General features: G+C 39.2%; 1 protein-coding gene across 1 annotated transcript; it reads right to left on the bottom strand.

Annotated features, from left to right (window-relative positions):
* Nucleotides 1–1,300: 1,300 nt before the first annotated feature.
* Ddx47 (DEAD-box helicase 47) lies at nt 1,301–15,708 on the bottom strand. Its single transcript, XM_047551550.1, has 12 exons — nt 15,610–15,708; nt 14,873–14,966; nt 11,156–11,344; nt 10,832–10,903; nt 10,504–10,622; nt 9,758–9,829; nt 9,416–9,532; nt 8,729–8,875; nt 8,053–8,190; nt 6,087–6,157; nt 5,365–5,494; nt 1,301–4,237 (listed from the first exon to the last, which is right to left on the bottom strand). The coding sequence occupies exons 1-12, from the start codon at nt 15,691–15,693 to the stop codon at nt 4,106–4,108; spliced, it is 1,365 nt and encodes a 454-aa protein (XP_047407506.1). The 5' UTR covers nt 15,694–15,708; the 3' UTR covers nt 1,301–4,105.
* Nucleotides 15,709–17,567: the final 1,859 nt, after the last annotated feature.

Raw genomic sequence — 17,567 nt, 5'->3', positions numbered from 1 at the left:
ATTTTTGGAAGGTATCAGATGAAGAGATGGCTGTAAGCAGACAAGAATATAAAGCTCCAAGAATATAAAGTTCTCAGGACCCATGGCCTAGAGATTATGGCCTCCAGTTGAGCCCATTCTCTTCCTGTATCCTTTGCATTTGGCATAAATCAGCTCTGTACTCAAGGTGTAACTGTTTGCTGCTATTTCCCAGACCTCAAGTTTCTGCAGTTATTTTTAGCTATAGTTTTAGTGCATTCCTGAGACAGGCGAGGCATAAAAAGGAATGTAGGTGTGGGTAACCCTTGAATCTCTAGTGCCATACTCTAGGTCCCTTGTCATTCCAATGAAAGAGGGGTGACTCATATTCTGACTTATTATCTGCCTGGGGCTAAATTTCACCTTAAGAACTATGTGGATTAGAACTTTCTTGTATATTCTCATTGAGTTTTAGGGCCACACTTTCTTGATGTTTTGTTACCTGCTTTTGTAACTCGGATTCCTTCATCTTCTGAAACCAATACCACAGCCTATGGCCCTTTCTGGTCCCATTTCCCAGGGATCTGAGGAACCTGGGATAAAAGGAGTCTGTGATTTTGGTTGGTGGAGATCTCCGCAGGCAGGGAGCTACCTGAAAAGCACTCTGGCTGCAAGCCAGATGTCCCCTGCCTGAAGAGCCAGCCAAGTTCTGGGTTATTCACTGCATGTTTGAGACACTGAGAAAAAAACACAATCCAGGTGAATACAGATCCCTCTTAGCAACAATTGGAATTCCCTCAGAGCACCCTGAAATTCTGGGCCTGCTCTAAGCCTACTTGACTGAACCTGTCACTGGGATCCTGGGGCTCTTCCTAAGACAGAGATGCTTCTTTCATTCTTTCAGCTCTTCATAGAGGAAGTAACACCATCAAGTTAGTGTTGTGAAGTTATTTTTATGTCAACTGGATACCATGAATACAACATAAACTGGCTTTAAAATTCAGATGAAAAATAAGAGGAAATTTTTCTCTAGGCTGGCATTAGATGATTACTGCAAGATAGTCCTTCATTGAGTCACAAAAGTTAGGTATGTTTGTTCACAATGGGGGGCAGGATTGTTTGGAAGTTCATTTTCTTAAATGAGGAATGCAAAACTAAGAAATTATTAAATCTAGAACCACTGCTATTTTGACTGCAAAGGCAATTTGCATTTTCATTGAAGAGAATATTTTACATGTCTTCTTTGTTTCTACCATCCTACCATTTCTGAATACCTCTACTGTTTTTATTTTTGTTGTTGTTTATTTAAGGTATGAGGGATTGAACCCAGGGTACTCTACCACTGAGCTACATCCCTGGCCTTTTTTTTTTTTTTTTTTTTTTGAGACAGGGTCTTGCTAAATTGCCCAGGCTGCCCTAATCTTGTGATCCTCCTACTTTAGCCTTTGAGGTAGCTGAAGTTACAGGAGTCCACCATTATGCCCAGTGGATTTCAAGTGCAAGACCTTACAACCTTGCCTGAGAGGACAAAAGAGCATAAGAAATGTCTGATAAGTGGAATAAATCCACAATCCTCTTTCTCACTAATGGGTCTCTTTTATTTCTGTGGCTGTTGCCCTTCACAATGGCATCCCTGTTTCTTCTGTTTGGGACTCTAATCTTAACTCTCGACCTATTAATAAGCCTGAAGACACATGCTCCACATTTCTTCCATTTGTGTCCTATTCCCGTTCAAGAAAAACACAATTTTTATGTATATACTTAGAGACAAAAGTTAAGGTTTAGAGCAGTGTGGTGTTGTTTGTTTTTGCAGGGCTGGGGACTGAGCCCAGGGCCTCAGGCATGCTAGGCAAGGCTACCACTGAGCTACATTCCCAGTCCTAGAGTTAAGGTTTTTAATTTTTTTAGTTTCCTCCAAAATATGTATATATCTTTGGGCTCCACAGACCCCAGTTAGAGCACATTGCCTGTTAAGAAAGTTCAGACATCCTCCAGAATAATTCCAATCTCTCCTTACTCTCCAGTGCTATCTCAATTCAATTTCAACATGATTCTGCAATCCTCCAGAGTTGAAACAGCAACCATCAACCATTAGAGATAAAGTTGCTACACAAAGCCCAACATGAAAATTCAATATTATTGGAGAATTAGCCTCAAGTGGTAAATACAACTCCTAAGGGTCACAAGGATGGCCTCTCTCAATTATTTGCCCCTCCTTTTCTTCTTTTCTCCTTTCCCTTTTTCTTATCATGTCTTGACTCTTCAGTCAAATGCACCATAATGAATATTATGAAATTTAAAGCAAACTAAACAGCAAAATAAGTTGTAGGCTATACTTCTATTCATTACAAATGACTTATCCACAGGCACACCCTCTCAGGAAACATTTGTGGCAAAAAAAGCATCCTTCCCTATATTTTAATGATATTCCTGTAGTGAACAACATACCACTGGTCAACCATGACCATCTAATTTTCTCTCCAGATACTTCAAGACATACAACCTTTGGGATACAACCTTTTGCTTCAAATGCACACAGAAAGTTTATCAACTCCCAAACTTCATTTTCAAAAGCTTCTCAATTTCCAAATTTCATTTTCAATCTTAATCCATCACAGTGATTCTTCAGAATCTCTTAGCTCTGGCTCTGCCACACCACATACACTCCAAAAAAAATGATACAGTCAACAAAATTTACTAGGCATCATGGATGTGTAAAAAGCCCTCAGAACACAAGGCTCTTCATGACTGGAAAGTTCAAAGTTGTTTCTAATTTCCAGGAACCCTCCACTCCCCACCTGTCTACTTCCTCTCAGGAACAAAGGACCCAGCTCTACATCTGAAACCAACTGCCCAGCAGATGGGGACAAAAGAATAGGTACCAATTACAAGTACGTGAAATCACTTAGAATTACCCTTTTTTTCATACTGGAAACTGAACCATGGAGCTCTATTCCCAGCTCTTTTGAGAGACAGTCCTTCTGCCTGTCTCCCGAGCTGCTAGGATTACAGGCGTGCACCACCATGCCTGGCCTAACCTATTTCTGATGTGTCCTGATTTACTTTCAGCATCTGGGGTAAAACTCTAAGTAAGAAACCAGTCTTTCTAATCACTTGCTTAATTCAGGGAACCAGGGAAGTGAATCTATTTAGGGATATAAAGACTTCTGCAGTCTTACTGATGAACTTTGTTCCATTCCCCCAAAAAACCAACCTCCTTTCCTTTCAAAGCAGGACCTCCTTTCCTATCGAAGCCATCATCATATTTTTCCTTTGATTTTTTTTCAGTCATATTATAATACGTATACCTTAAAATAAGGACAACCAATGAATCTGCTAATATAACCACTACTGTCAGATTCTTACCTATTAGCAAGATCTTACTTAAATCTATAAAGCCCTTTAACATCAACGTGTCAAGGAGTTTGAATCTTTTAAAAGTAATATGTAGCTGGGTGTGGTGGTGCATATCTGTAATCCCAGGAACTCAGAGGCTGAGGCAGAGCCGATGAGGTGGTATACAACTGTAATCCCATAGCTTGGGCAAGAGAATCACAACTTCAAAGTCAGCCTCAGCAATTTAGCGAGGCCCTCAGCAACTTAGTGAGAACCTGTCTCAAAATTTAAAAGAGCGAATAAATAAATAAATGAGACTGGGGATGTAACTCAGGGGTAAAGTGACCTTGGGCTCAATTCCCAGTACCGAAAAAATAAAATAAAAAAATAAAAATAACATTTAAATTTATTGTTTCACATTGGGTGTAATGAAGTACAAGCTCCAACGTCTTAATCTCACTTATAGACATCCCAGCCTCCTCCCTTTACAGTTTTAAGTTGTATACTTCATTAACCCAGTCCTTGACTTGCAGTCGAAAAGTCTGTGTGAAGTCACAGAAGAGCACATCCCCTCTCATCGTGAGTAAGGAATCAAAGCTGAAGAGCAGAGTATCGCCAACCAGCACTGTAAAAATTATCCTGCAGCAATGACACCCCAACACTCAGAGGGGAATGAGCACTGCATTAGCTGAACAGCTTCTAAACATAATTTGGACAGATCTCAGTCTGAGGAACTCTAAGGAGGAGTTTCACTCTTTTCTGCGATCCCATTTTACAAACAGAGAGGAGAACTCAAGTCTTTATAAAGTGGTTAACGGCCTTTCCGTTTCTTCATTTTCCCTCCAGCCACCTTGTTCCTGACACCAATAGCACCCTCTGTATCATCATTATCTCCAACATCTTCTCGCTTGCGTTTCTTCTTTTCTCCATGTTCCCTTAACTCCTAAAGGAAAACAGAAAGAATGCAAATGAAAATTAATTACTGTCACTAGTCCCATACTTCAAATACTGAGTAATTCCCCAAACCTGAAACTAGCAAGAGTAAGACCCAACTCCAAATATGCCAAAATTTTTAATCTTCTCAATAATCAAACCACAAAAATTAAAATAATAAGCTACAATTTTCACACAGCAGATTGACAAAGTTTTGTGAAGGGTAATAACTAGTATTGACAAATATCATCACTGATCATAAAACCTGCTGCAGCTTTTCTTGGGGGCAATCTAGCATCCCATATTAATTCAAATTTTAGCAGCATGTACTCCTAAGCAGAAGAATTCCACTTCTAGGAATTTATTCTCAGAAAACAGGACAAGTATGCAATACTATACATACTAGGATGTGCAATATAGTACTAGCTAAAATAGAAATAGAAAAAGTTACATCCATCCATGTAAATCAGGTTACATATGTGCGATGGAATTCTTTACAGTAATTAAGAAGTGATCACCTGGCGGGCAGGAAGGTGGAAGTGGGAATAAAAAGATGATCACATGGATCTATACTTATTCAAATAGAAAAATGCTACTCATATACATAGATAAATTCTAATCATGGCTAAATACCTCAAACTACAATTCCAGCAAAAAGACAGCACTAGAATTTTCTATAACCTTCTCATTATCACTACTACTGCTACTACAGCTACTGGTATTTATGTAGTTTATAGTAGTTTGCCTGGTGTTCATAAAATACCTTAAGTATTCAAGGCAAGTGTTACTCTCAATTTACAGGTGAGGAACTGATTCTGAGAAGCTAAGCAAAATGTCTTAAGCTCACAGTCAACAACTAGGTCTTCTGATCCCAAGTCTGATGGTTTTTTTTGCCAGATGTGAGACATGAGTAGTGGCTAGGAATGTGGTAACCCTGGTCAGATTAAATCCAAACAAATCCTGATTCAATCATGTGGTCTAAAGACAATTTTCTACCATCTCTGTGCTTGCCCATCTTAATTTGGAATAAAATTAATGCCCAGCTCATGCAGATTATTATTAGGATTAATACAATAAACATCTGACATAGTTACTATCATTTTCAGGGAGGCTGGTGAAAAACAGTAAGATGCACACCATTCGGGCAAATCTTTGGGCTTCAGTCACTCGTTCTGTCAGCATCATAACCTCATCATCTTGGGTTGGAAAAACAGGCAGTTTCTTCCCAATTAAGTGTTCGATGCGCTGAAAGAGTTCCACATCATACCTGAGGAAGGAAAATTGGCATGGCTTTTGTTGGCTGATAATGCAAATGTCTTGGCTATTCCCAAACAATATGCTATTATATCATAGGATACAACATGAGTCACAGTTTTAAACACTATTAAACATATTTTTTTCTCTTTCTACATACTGGTTAAGTGTAATCTTTGTGCATGGTCCATGAGAAAATCACCCAAGGTATTCTTTACTTACAGAATAGGCTTGAGTACATAAAAATTTGTTCCTTTTTCATCAAGATCAGACATAGTTATTCTAATTCTTTCTGAATACAGGGAAAAGTCATTGCTCCCTAGTTCTAGCTGCTGGAAGAAATAACACATGCTGCTTATTGTACTTCTATAAACCAAATACTATACTAGATCTTTTACATAGCTACTTTTCACCAAAACCCTGCTAGGTCAGTATTATTACTTCCATTTTAGAAATACAAAAACCACAAGGAGGAAGTTTAAGCAATAGTACCATAAATGATAGAGCCAGGTTCCAAGTCACTCTGGCTCTTTGAAGCTCTTTTGGTATTCTGCTCTTGTCTCTACACTTTTTATTTTGCTGTGCTCCAAAAATGATTTACTTACTGTGTGACAAAAGTAATTGCCTTTCCAGAGCGCCCAGCTCTAGCCGTTCGACCTACACGATGGATGTAATCCTGGAACATAGTTAAATAAATTCAAATTATATGGATTATGAGTAAGAAGCTACATATATAAAGTCTTACTGCAAACCTTTGAAAAAACAGATTCATATTAGAACATGAAGAAAATGGCTTGGATAATTAGTTGAAACAAATCTACTTTATCTTCTTCATTTTTCTTGCAATTCAAAACTGACATAATACTTTCCTTCCTTTCATAGACAAGTCTACAAAGAATATCTGCATGGTTATAGTGATGTAGTACAAAGAAAAGCAACACTGGATAAGGAGGTCTTAACCACCCACCAGCTACTCTGCAAATCACCTACCTGTCTGAAGCTTGGTTTCTATCTATAAAACAGGAATAGAAATGCACATCCAAACTTGTATTGTGAAAATCAAATGAGACAGCATCTTATCTACATCAGTTAAATACAAAGTTAAGAGATTAAATTAAAAAAAAAAAAATTCAACCTGGGTGACTCTTCCATCCCCAGGGGACATTTGGTAATGTCTGGAAACATTTCTCTTGTCATAACTGGAAGACTGTGCAATACTGCTGTCTAGCAAACAGAGACCAGGAATGTTAGGCATACTATATGCAAAGAACAAGCCCCACAACAAAGAATTCACTGGCCCAAAATGTTAATGGTGCCAACATTAAGAAACTAAGACACTAAGAAGAATGAAAAGTTGTCATTTCTAAAAAAAAAAGAGATTGAGAGCTGGGGTGTAACTAAGTGGTAGAACAAGTTCGATTCAAGTTCGATCCTCAGTACCACACACACCACACACACACATCAAAAAAAAAAAAAGAAATGAGACTGACATAGATTAGCAATATGCTGCATCTGCCCTCTCTATGAGCACCTAATAACTCTCCTTAGCAACCTTCAATCTCATTTATTAATATGACATTCATAGGCATGTGCAAGATGATAAAAATTAATACATCAAGAGCTTTTGGCCAGGTGCAGTGGTGCACACCACTAATCCTAGCAACTTGGGAGGCTGAAGCAGGAACAGGATTACAAGTTCAAGGCTAGCCTCAGCAACTTAACAAAGGCCCTAAGCAATTCAGCAAGACCCTGTCTCAAAAAAAAAAAAAAAAAAAAAATTAAAAATGACTGGGGGTGTAGTTCAGTGGCAAAGTGCTCCTGGATCCAAAACCCAATCCAAAAAAAAAGGGCTGGGGAGATAGCTCAGTTGGTAGAGTGCTTGCCTTGCAAGTACAAGGCCCTGGGTTCGTTCCCTGATACTGGAAAAAAAAAAAAAAATCTAGGGTTTTTGATTCTTAACTATTCAGAACAAAAAAAACAAAAAACAAAAAACAAAAAAAACCCAACAACAACAACAACAAAAACCCTACATCATAACGAAGGAAACACAGAAATTTATTATTTAAGAAATAAACTTTGGGGCTGGGGATATAGCTCAGTTGGTAGCGTGCTTGCCTTGCATGCACAAGGTCCTGGGTTCAATCCCCAGCACCGCAAAAAAAAAAAAAAAAAAAAAAAAGAAATAAACTTTGGATCTCATGAAAATCAAAGGAAGATCAGTAGAGGAAAAGGACCAGGAGGTAGGAGGAGGGAGGGAGGGAGGAAGTGCTGAGGAGTAATGCTAGCCAAATTATATTGTTATATTGTGTGCATGTACAAATATGTAACAAAAAATCGTATCAATATGTACAGCTATCATGCACCAATAAAAAACATGAAAAGAGGATGGGGTGGAGTGGTGGAGAACTTGCCTCTCACATGTGAGGGACTGGGTTCGGTCCACAGCATCACATAAAAATAAATAAATAAAGATACTGTGTCTGTCTATAACTAAAAAAATATTAAAAAAAAAAAATGGACAGAAAAAAAATAAATTTTGAGAATTAAAGTCAACTCAGCAATAGGACTCACCTTGGAATGAGTTGGAATGTCAAAGTTGACCACTACATCCACATGAGGTATGTCCAAACCTCTGCTTGCAACATCAGTTGCCAGAAGAATGGACCGAGCCTTAGCCTTAAACTTATTAAGGGATCCTAGGCGCTTGCTCTGAGATAATGAAAAAGAAATAAACAAAATTTTAATCTGATAAAACAAAGGAAGCTTGGAATATAAGATACATAAGACATACAAAACAGACACACTAAATACAAAAACTAAGCAATAAAATTTTTTAAAAAAATTTTCCCTGCTAAGTTCAGAATGAGGCTTTGCAGATTAAAACAGAAATACAGAAGCAACAAAAAATATTTAAGACATAGGCTACAAATAGTAACACAAAATAGGGATTGTTTAACATGACAGAAAAATAATTGGAAAATAATTTATTAAGTGTCTTTAGACACCAGAGAATCACTATTACCACTAAGGCTGAATAAATCAACTCAAATAGCTTGCAAACCAGACAACTACCAATAAAATATTCTAATTTGAGCCTTATTGTTATCCTGAGAGAGGAAAGTAAGCATCCAGAGCAACACTTCAAAGCCCATAAAATTAGAACAATTACTGTATGTCCTTATCGTATAAATCCATTATTATAAGGTTTATCCTTCTTATGCCATCAGTGATGCCAAAGAATCCTTACCTGACTCATCTGTCCATGGAGGGGGATAGCAGTAAATCCAAGATTTCGGAGTAGCAAAGCTGTTCTCTGAGTATTATTACACGTGCTGCAGAATATCATAAAGGAGTTTCCAGCCAATTCATTTAGAATATAAACCAGGTAGGTATCCTAAGTTACAAACCCAAAACAATATATGTAATTGAATCTGGAAAAAAGGTTGGCCTGGCATATTCATTAAGGACAGACTAAGCCTAAAAGTTTCTCAATTATCCAGACAACCAGTTGCTAGCTCTGCATTTTTTAATCAGTACTATGTTCTTTATGAACCACAGATCCCCAATATAGCCTGAGGTCAAGCAAAAGGAGAGCTACACTCAGCAACCAGGAAAAGTTCTTACATTAAAGCACAAAATTTGGGGCAGCTTTTACAAAAAATGCACATAATAAAGTAAAAATTACCTCAAAGATGGAGCTGGGAAAGAATTATCTCATTACACCAGGAATTCATTGTGATTTACTATATTGTGAATCCCTGAAATGTTTAACTTATCTGTGACAAATGTAAGTACAACATACACTCTACGACAAACAGAGGGGACTCCACCCTGTACCACAGCTCTCAGCTTATCAAGAGTTGGCACATTTTCAGATGTTTTTGTGAGGAGAGGGGTAAGGGCGAGACAGGAATGATCAAAGTAAACACTTTACCTTGAATTTAGAGGGAATAAAAAGGTAATACTGCTGTAATTTTTCAACTGTCTGGTATTTAGAGGAAACAGCACATTTCACAGGATTCTTCAGAGCTGCTCGCTGAAGTTTTTGCACCTAGAGAAAGGGAAGCTAGCATAGTACACTAATTCATAAACACTCTGTTTTTTCTTTTACATGTTTTTACTATTGTCTTTTTTTTTTTTTTTTTTTTTTTTGGTGCTGGGGATCGAACCCAGGACCTTGTGCTTACAAGGCAAGCACTCTACCGACTGAGCTATCTCCCCAGCCCCTTGTATCAATTCTTATAAAGAGGAAAACATATGTCCAAGCAAATTTCACCTTTTTGGTCATGGTAGCAGAGAAGAGAAACGTTTTCCGATCTCGGGGGATCACTTTGAGGATCTTGTCAACCTGAAGTATAAAGAGAAGTTGCCAAACTGACATTTAGACTGAACACTGGCAAATCCTCCAAATAGTGAAGGAGGTGGAGACTAAGAAGCTAAATGTATCACTGTGGAGATCTGGGACTCAACATTCAATTTAGCTAGAATTTATTGACTATTTGCTAATTTCATATCATACCAAATGTTTTCAAAAAATAATGCTATTCAGAGAAAAGAAGATGCAGGCCACATAGCCCATCTCGTAGAGTGCCTGACTCTCATGCTGGAGACCCGGGTTCAAGTCCCCGGCACTCTGGGATTGTGGAAATTGCAGAGAAAAGAAGAGTTTAAGTTGGTAGATTAGAAACTCTCTTAAAGAAAAGTTTAAGTTTGTAGACTTGATGACCCACTATGTTGAGTGGGTCATCAAAGAAAATGAAGACATTTCAAGCTTTACAGGAGAGATCTAAATCAAATAAAATGGGGAAAAGAAACTCTGGTTTTGACACTTCTCATCTCTGAAGTGAAAATCGAACTATTTTCTAAAAAAAGAAGGTACTGGAGGCAGGAAGGATGTGACGAACACCAAGAATGGAAAAAGGGCAGAGGGATGCTGAAGCTGCACAAGTGGGGGCAAGGAACCAAATTTTGAAACAGAGAGCTTGAGATGCTCTATAAAGAGGAAAGAAACTGAAAATTCACCTCTGTCTCAAAATCCATATTCAATATTCGGTCTGCTTCATCCATGACCAGGTATTTGAGAGCTCTTAAATTGAAACCTTTTGTATTTTCCAAGTGGTCAATCAGTCGGCCAGGAGTTGCTACCAAGAAAGGTTGAGGGAAAAGGGCAATGTTTTCAAACAAGAACAAAAAGAAAGTGACCTCCCCTTACCACAACCACCAAAAAAATTAAGAAATTAAAAAACTAAACACAATTACAAAAATCTGTTCCTCAAAGTCTTTCCACCCAACAGATAGATTTTTTCCAATTTATCCCTGCCAGTGTCTTTTACCTTTGCCAATTACTCACCTATTACTATATGTGGTTTTTTAGCCAGGGCCAAAGACTGGGACATTGAATCAATTCCACCTACAATCACAGCTACAGAAATAAAAAGAACTTAGAAAAGAGATCCTTAGTTTCTTCCACAGTCTACTAAATATCTCTTAAAGTCAATGTTAGATTTCTACTTATATTTGTTCTTCCCTCATTACTAATACTTTTCCCAAAGCTAAAACACAACAACAGCTCCTTAGGTCAATAATTCGCAATAACATTTTCTTCTACTCTCTTGTTACACTCATTCTCCACCTGTGATGACACTGCAGCACTCCCTTCCTCGCAGATACTTACCACTCTGCACTCCAATAGAGGACCCCAGAGCTTCAAACTGCTCTGAGATCTGAAAGGCCAACTCCCGAGTGGGAGTGAGCACGAGGGCAAACAAACGCTGGGGCGTCTCTAGCAGAGCATTCAGAATGGGCAAAGCAAAGGCCCCTGTTTTTCCAGAGCCAGTTTCTGCCAGCCCGATGATATCACGACCTAGAAGACAAAGAACATACCTAATACAAGGAAATCCCCTCGGTGTTCTTTCCATATTTTCTACAATTGAGTAGTCACTCAATCTGTAATTACATGATTAATTACAGAACAAAGGAGGGTGACTAAATAGAAAAGACATGGTCCCTGTCCTAGACAAGCTCAAAATCCAAAGGTGAGACAAATACATAAATACATCATAATGTGATAAGAGCTTTAATACAAGACCCTACAAAATACAGTGAGAATGCAAAGGAAGAAGTAATTCAATGCCTGGAACAGTCAGGTCAATAGAGGTACTGAGTGAGTTATACCTGGATGTGATCAACAAAGGGAAGGAAGGATAATCCTGAATGAGGAAAGATGGGGTTTTAAAGAACGTAGCATACAAAGGAAGAGTGAGAAATACAACATGGCTGAACACAGAGTATTACAGGGGAAAGGAAGAATGAGGCTAAAAAGGAAATTCATAAGCCATCTACAAGTTTTGACAATGTTATTCTGCAGGAAGATAAAGTCTAGGCCTAATGGCATAAGGATGAGTCAAGGAGCTTAACAATACACACCATATATTGCTCATTCTGAGAATGTCAAAAGTAATTCTTTAAGAATAGGTTGCCACTCTTTGTTTTCACCACTTATGCCATTGAGAAATTAACTCCCAAGTCAAGACCACTACCTTTGGCTGGCTGCAGCCCCTTGAGGTAGCTGTGCACAAAAACAATGCCTAATGGGAATGCTTCCTATTGAGCAATGGCCCCTACCCAGTTGTTCATGTTGTTTTGTGATTGTACCCACAGTTAAGAAAGCAGTTATCTAGAAAGCATCCTTCTGTGAACCCCTTTTCTCTCAGGCAACCTGAATATGACTCTGTTCCTTACAACTGTGCATCACTCTATTCCCCTGATATCTGAAATCAATTATTTCCAACTGAACTCAACTTTGCTGAAATTATTTTTCTTCTTATGTTCCTTTCTACATCAATGGTACATATATGTCCTAAACCCACTCCTAGACACTTTGCAATAATCTCCAATTTCCCTACCTTTCCTTTCATTTGCCCAAACTGGCTGTAAAATCATGAGGATTCTTTTTCTATCATCTTCTCTTTTTCATTCTCACTACCACAAACCTACCCATTATTGTCAAAATTATTGCAATAACCTCTTAATTGGTCTTCCAAACTCTAGTTTATTTCCAAATAATTTTACACAGTTATGATATCAATTTTCTAAGAGTACATCTCTAAAGATTTCATAGTGCTAAAAACAACCTCCAGAGGAACTCCACTGCCTAAGGAACAAAGATCAAACTCTTGGGCTGGGGCTATAGCTCAGCTGGTAGAGTGCTTGCCTCGCAAGCACAAGGCCCTGGGTTCAACCCCCGGCACCGCAAAAAAAAAAAAAAAAATTTACCCCAAAGATCAAACTCTTTACCCAGCATTTGAGTCTTTCATAATCTGGCCCCATTCACTTTACTAAACTTCTTCACCACACTATTGTGAAAGTGCTTACAAACCTCCATACGTGCCCATTTTACAGCCTCCTTGGCTTTTTTCTTGTTATTCCCCTATGACTAGAAAGTCCACTCCTGACATAGCTAAATGTCTAAATACTTCTAAATTCAGTCTTCAAGGTTCAACTCAAAGGTCTTCCCAATCTCCCCTGACAAAAACTAAAATGAAACAATTTTCTCTAATCCATTCCAGTGAAATTGAACTACTCCCCTAGAGCTCCCCCCACCCCCTGCCCCAGTACTGAAATTGAATCCAGGGCCAGGACCTTGTGCATAATGGGCAAGTTTTACCACTGAGCTATATCCCACAGTCAGTCAGTGTCTGTCTGTCTCTCTCTCTCTAAGATAGCATCTCACTAAATTGCCCAGGCTGGTCTCAAAGTTGTGATCCTCCTGCCTCAGCCTCCTGAGTAGCTGGGATTACAGGCATGCACAACTGCATCCAGTACCCAAGGTACATTTTGAATGTACCTTTTCAATATCCCTGTTCACCCTGTAATAAATCTGTAATTATCTCCTTATTAGACTCCTGAAAAAAAGCAGATTCTTAACTTCCAGTGCTTAGCATTGACATAAAATAACCCATAGTGACTACTTATGGAAGAAACACATGAAATTATACCGAAAAAGCCTAACCCCTTTTCTACATGACAGCTCTTCAAAACATTAAAGCCAAAACATTACTCTTCTCTTCTTTAGACACTCAGTTCCTTTAACTATTTGTGACTGTTCTTGATACTATACCACACTCACTGCCCCTCAGTTGATTCCTGAAAGCTGTGGTCTTCAGACCTAAGAAAAACAGTGTCTTGTGTGTATTCCGACCAGCACAAGGCACTATTTTCTCTCTAGAGTTTACCAGTTCTTAATCTGGAACTCTTGAAAGAGAAATTCAAGATGAAGAAAGAAAAGTCTTAAACTTGCTGAAATTATATATAAAAAAAAAAAAAAAAAATTTTTTTCCAGTACTAGGGATTGAACCCAGGGTCAGTTTACCACTGAGCTACATCCTCAGCACATTTTATTTTGAAGTGGAAGAGGGTGGGGGTTCCCACTAAATTCCCAAGGCTGGCCTGAAACCACTGAGGCTGTCCTCCTGCCTGAGTCTTCCAAGTCACTGGGATTACTGGCATGCTCTACCATGCCCAGCAATTATATACAAAATTTTATATTTGATTTTTTATGGGGACACATGATATTTTTTAAATGGGGAAATCTTTCCTTTTATTTGATTCTCAAAGGGATAAGGGAGCCCCAAAACATTACCCTCTCCTTAAGATAATGTTGCCAAAATTATATTCACTTTCTGTGAGAATCGTAATGAACTTCAGTTAATCAATACCTCAGATCTCTTTTTTACCACCCACTCTAATCCTGTAAAGTTAGCACTTTGGGAATCTAGGACTTTATTTCTGTTCCTATTAAAGTTCATCCTGTTAGTTTCACTCCCACTAGTAGTCAACCAGCACTTTACCCATTCTTCTGCAAAAATAATAAGCACATTTCACAACAAAAGCTTTGAACGCCTCCAAACACAGATATTGTCATGTGACTTATAAAAAAACAACAAACCTCACATAAGAGGTTAGGTGTACAATAGGCTATGCCACCTTGACTTGTGCAAGTGCACTCTGTGATGTTCACACAAGACAAAAACATTTAACAACACATTTTCCAGAAAATATCCCCTTCATTAAGCAACACATGACTGTATGTTTCAGGTGTTCTTATATGTAAGTGTGCATATATTGATTCATGATTTCTAACAAGTTTCTCATTAGTACATTTTAATCCGGTTCTTTCTTAAAGTCAACATCTGTAGCAGAGAACAAATCCCTTCAACTATTAAATACAAAAGAAAACTCGGCAAAACTGGAAAATGACTTCTTCAAAAACCCAAACTTTGCTTCTTTAGAAACCATATCTTTATTTCATTTGAAATATGCAAGCAATCATTGTCAACAGTGGTATAACTTCACTGAATCATACCAGGATACATATTTAACTTCTACCTACCTTGTAAGGCCAAAGGAATAGCTTCAATCTGAATCTTAGTGGGCTTGGTCCATCCCAACTGATCACAAGCTTCACACAACACATCTGTCACACCCTTAGAATTCAGAAAAATATACCTTAGCGAAAAACAGCACATCTTCACCTCCCTTCTCTTTAAATGACTTTACAATGCTATTCTGCTGGTGACATGTAAAGTCTCTTACATTTGAATTAACAAGAATTTATCATGCACCTCAACAGAAGCTCTGAACTCTTCCAAACACAGATATTGTCACAACTTAACGAATGTTTTCCACTTAACGAGGACAAAGCCAAGTGTTTTCGTATAGTGCCTTATTTAATTATCACAATTCTTCAAGGTAAGTACTAATATTTTCCCCAATTTACACGTACAACGTGTGGCACAGTAAGTGACTGGATCAAAATTAAAATCTGATTGATCCACAAGACTCCGGAGTCCACCCATAAAAAACCCGATGCAGATACAACCTCCTGGGCAAAAAACGAACTCCGGTCCCCTAAAGTGGAGAAGGTAAACAGGGGCTCTCAGTCCTCCCACCACCAAACCTGAGAGCCGAGGGAGCGCGGTCGGACGCCGAGCTTCTGAAATTCTGCGGCGAAATCTAACCTAGGCCCCGAGATGCTTGTGTACGCTACTGGCCGGGATCTAAGGTAACCGCTGCCTGCTTGAACCTAGCGCCAGCAGTACGAGAGATGCCGGCATCGCCCATTCTCACCAGGTCCTTAAATGTTTTCGTTTCTTCCTCCACCGCCGGCTGGGGCGCTTCAGTAGGAGAATCGTGCTCCTCGGACGCCGCCATGTTGCCCGTGGATTCCGGAAGTGGGTTGGCGGCGCGCGGAATGCTGGGAAATGTAGTTTTAGCGTTCCCGGGACGCGTCGTGGCGCCCCCTGCGGACTGACCGCGGTCTACACCAGGCCCCAGGCAGGTGGGGGTTTGCGGAAATGTGGGTCCAAGTGTATGGGTTTGCAGAACTGAGCCAAGGGCAGACCATGCCGCCCTTCTAAAGATCCTTCCCTGTCTCCCTGTTATGTCCCCGCTTTTCTAACTGTAGAGATATGAACGATCGGATAACAGTGTTATTTATTCATTTCATTCATTTATTCAATATTTTTTGAGAGCCTACCATATGCTAGGGCTATGCTAGGGCTATGCTAGATGCCTAGTGAACAGGACAGTGTTCTCTGCTCTCGTGGATGGAAGACATAATCGGTGATCACAAATCACTTCAAATTGTTAAAAGTGCTATGATTCAACAAATGTTAGAAAAATAAGAATGGGGAGGAAAAGTTGTGGGAATAACAGGGAAATTGGAAAGGCCTCTCTGAGGCAGTGATATTTGAACTGAGACCTTGCTGATGAGCAGGAGAAAGTCCTTTAAAGACCTAGGGGACAATTATTCCATACTGAGGAACTAGGTGTACAAAGGCCCTACAGCCATTGAGGCTCTTCTGGAAAGCCATCATCCACTACTGGGGCAAATTTAATCCTCTGTGTTGTATGCCAGGTGCTCAGCAAGTGCACTCCTATAGGGAAGCTTAGGCGTTTCTCTATGCTGAGTGTTCATTACAGCATTATTTCCAGAGGTGGAGAGGTGGAGAGTTGGAGGCAATCTGCTGCACCTCACTGGGAGAGTGGGTATTTCAAATGTGACATGGCATGTACAAGCATGGCCTTAACAATATAGTTAGATCTCGAAAACCCAGTGCTGCATGAGGAAAGCATAAAATAGATTGTGTATATTTAAAATATGTGCCTACATGACATCACCTTCTGCTAGAACACCTATCTATGATAGATATACCTGAAATATTTTAGAATGGTTGCCTATGGAGGGAAAGTAATTAGAGCAAAATTGGAAATTGGAGAATTGGGAATACAATTATAAGAGATAAAAGAGAATAAATATACAAAGCAAGAGACACTTGTGATGGTAATGTGGTTTTTGACCTGAGAATAGCGATAACCTCAACTGAACTGCCTGAGGTCCTTCATAGCCCCATCCTAAAGGCCCTGATTCAGAAATCACCTGGTGTCTGCAATAATGAAAAAGGTAGGGTGAAGTCCGAGAAGAGGGCTCAGGTAATGAAAGGTATGGGATTGGTGCTCCACTTTTGTTTTGCTCTCTGTGTGGTTGGTTACCCTCTCTACTTTCCTAGGACTGGGAATGAGTCCACTTGAGATGATCTCCAAAGTGGATAACACTCTTTAAGATAAGAGGAAGTCAACTCATTCCAAAGAGTCTGCTAGCTCTTCATCTTCCTGTACTGTTACACAGAACTGCTGGGGGATTCATGTTTCTTGCTTTGGAAAGTGAAGTACTTAAGTCCAGCTAGTAAAAAGATGTGCCCAATGTCACAGGAGTGAAGACTGGAATCCAAGCTTACTTTTTTTTTTTTTTTTTTAAAGACAAGGTCTCACTAATGCTTTGAGGCTTTCAAACTTGCAATCCTGGGATTATAGCTCTGCACCACCACACCTGCTAGAACCCAAGCTTCTTGAGGCCCAGACTAATTGTGACCAAACACTGGGCTCACCCCTTGGTGAGCACAGAGTCAATAAACTTGATCAGGAGATAAGAGAGTAAAGAGAGGAACCAGGCCGGTGTGGTAGTATATCCTAACAACTCAGAAGGCTGAGGCAAGAGGATCTCAGCAGTTTAGAGAGACCCTGAC

Source organism: Sciurus carolinensis, chromosome 4 (genome assembly GCF_902686445.1).
Source record: "Sciurus carolinensis chromosome 4, mSciCar1.2, whole genome shotgun sequence".
NCBI lineage: Eukaryota > Metazoa > Chordata > Mammalia > Rodentia > Sciuridae > Sciurus > Sciurus carolinensis.
This window is presented reverse-complemented; position numbering and strand designations above follow the sequence as displayed.

Bases quoted from the DNA above. Each gene is read 5' to 3' on its own strand.
- Ddx47 (XM_047551550.1), bottom strand. From the start codon at position 15,693: ATGGCGGCGTCCGAGGAGCACGATTCTCCTACTGAAGCGCCCCAGCCG. The intron at 11,345-14,872 runs GTAGGTAGAAGT...TTTGTCTTCTAG, and splicing joins TATTCCTTTGGCCTTACAAG to GTCGTGATATCATCGGGCTG. The intron at 5,495-6,086 runs GTAAGTAAATCA...TTCCTTCCTCAG, and splicing joins GCAATTACTTTTGTCACACA to GTATGATGTGGAACTCTTTC.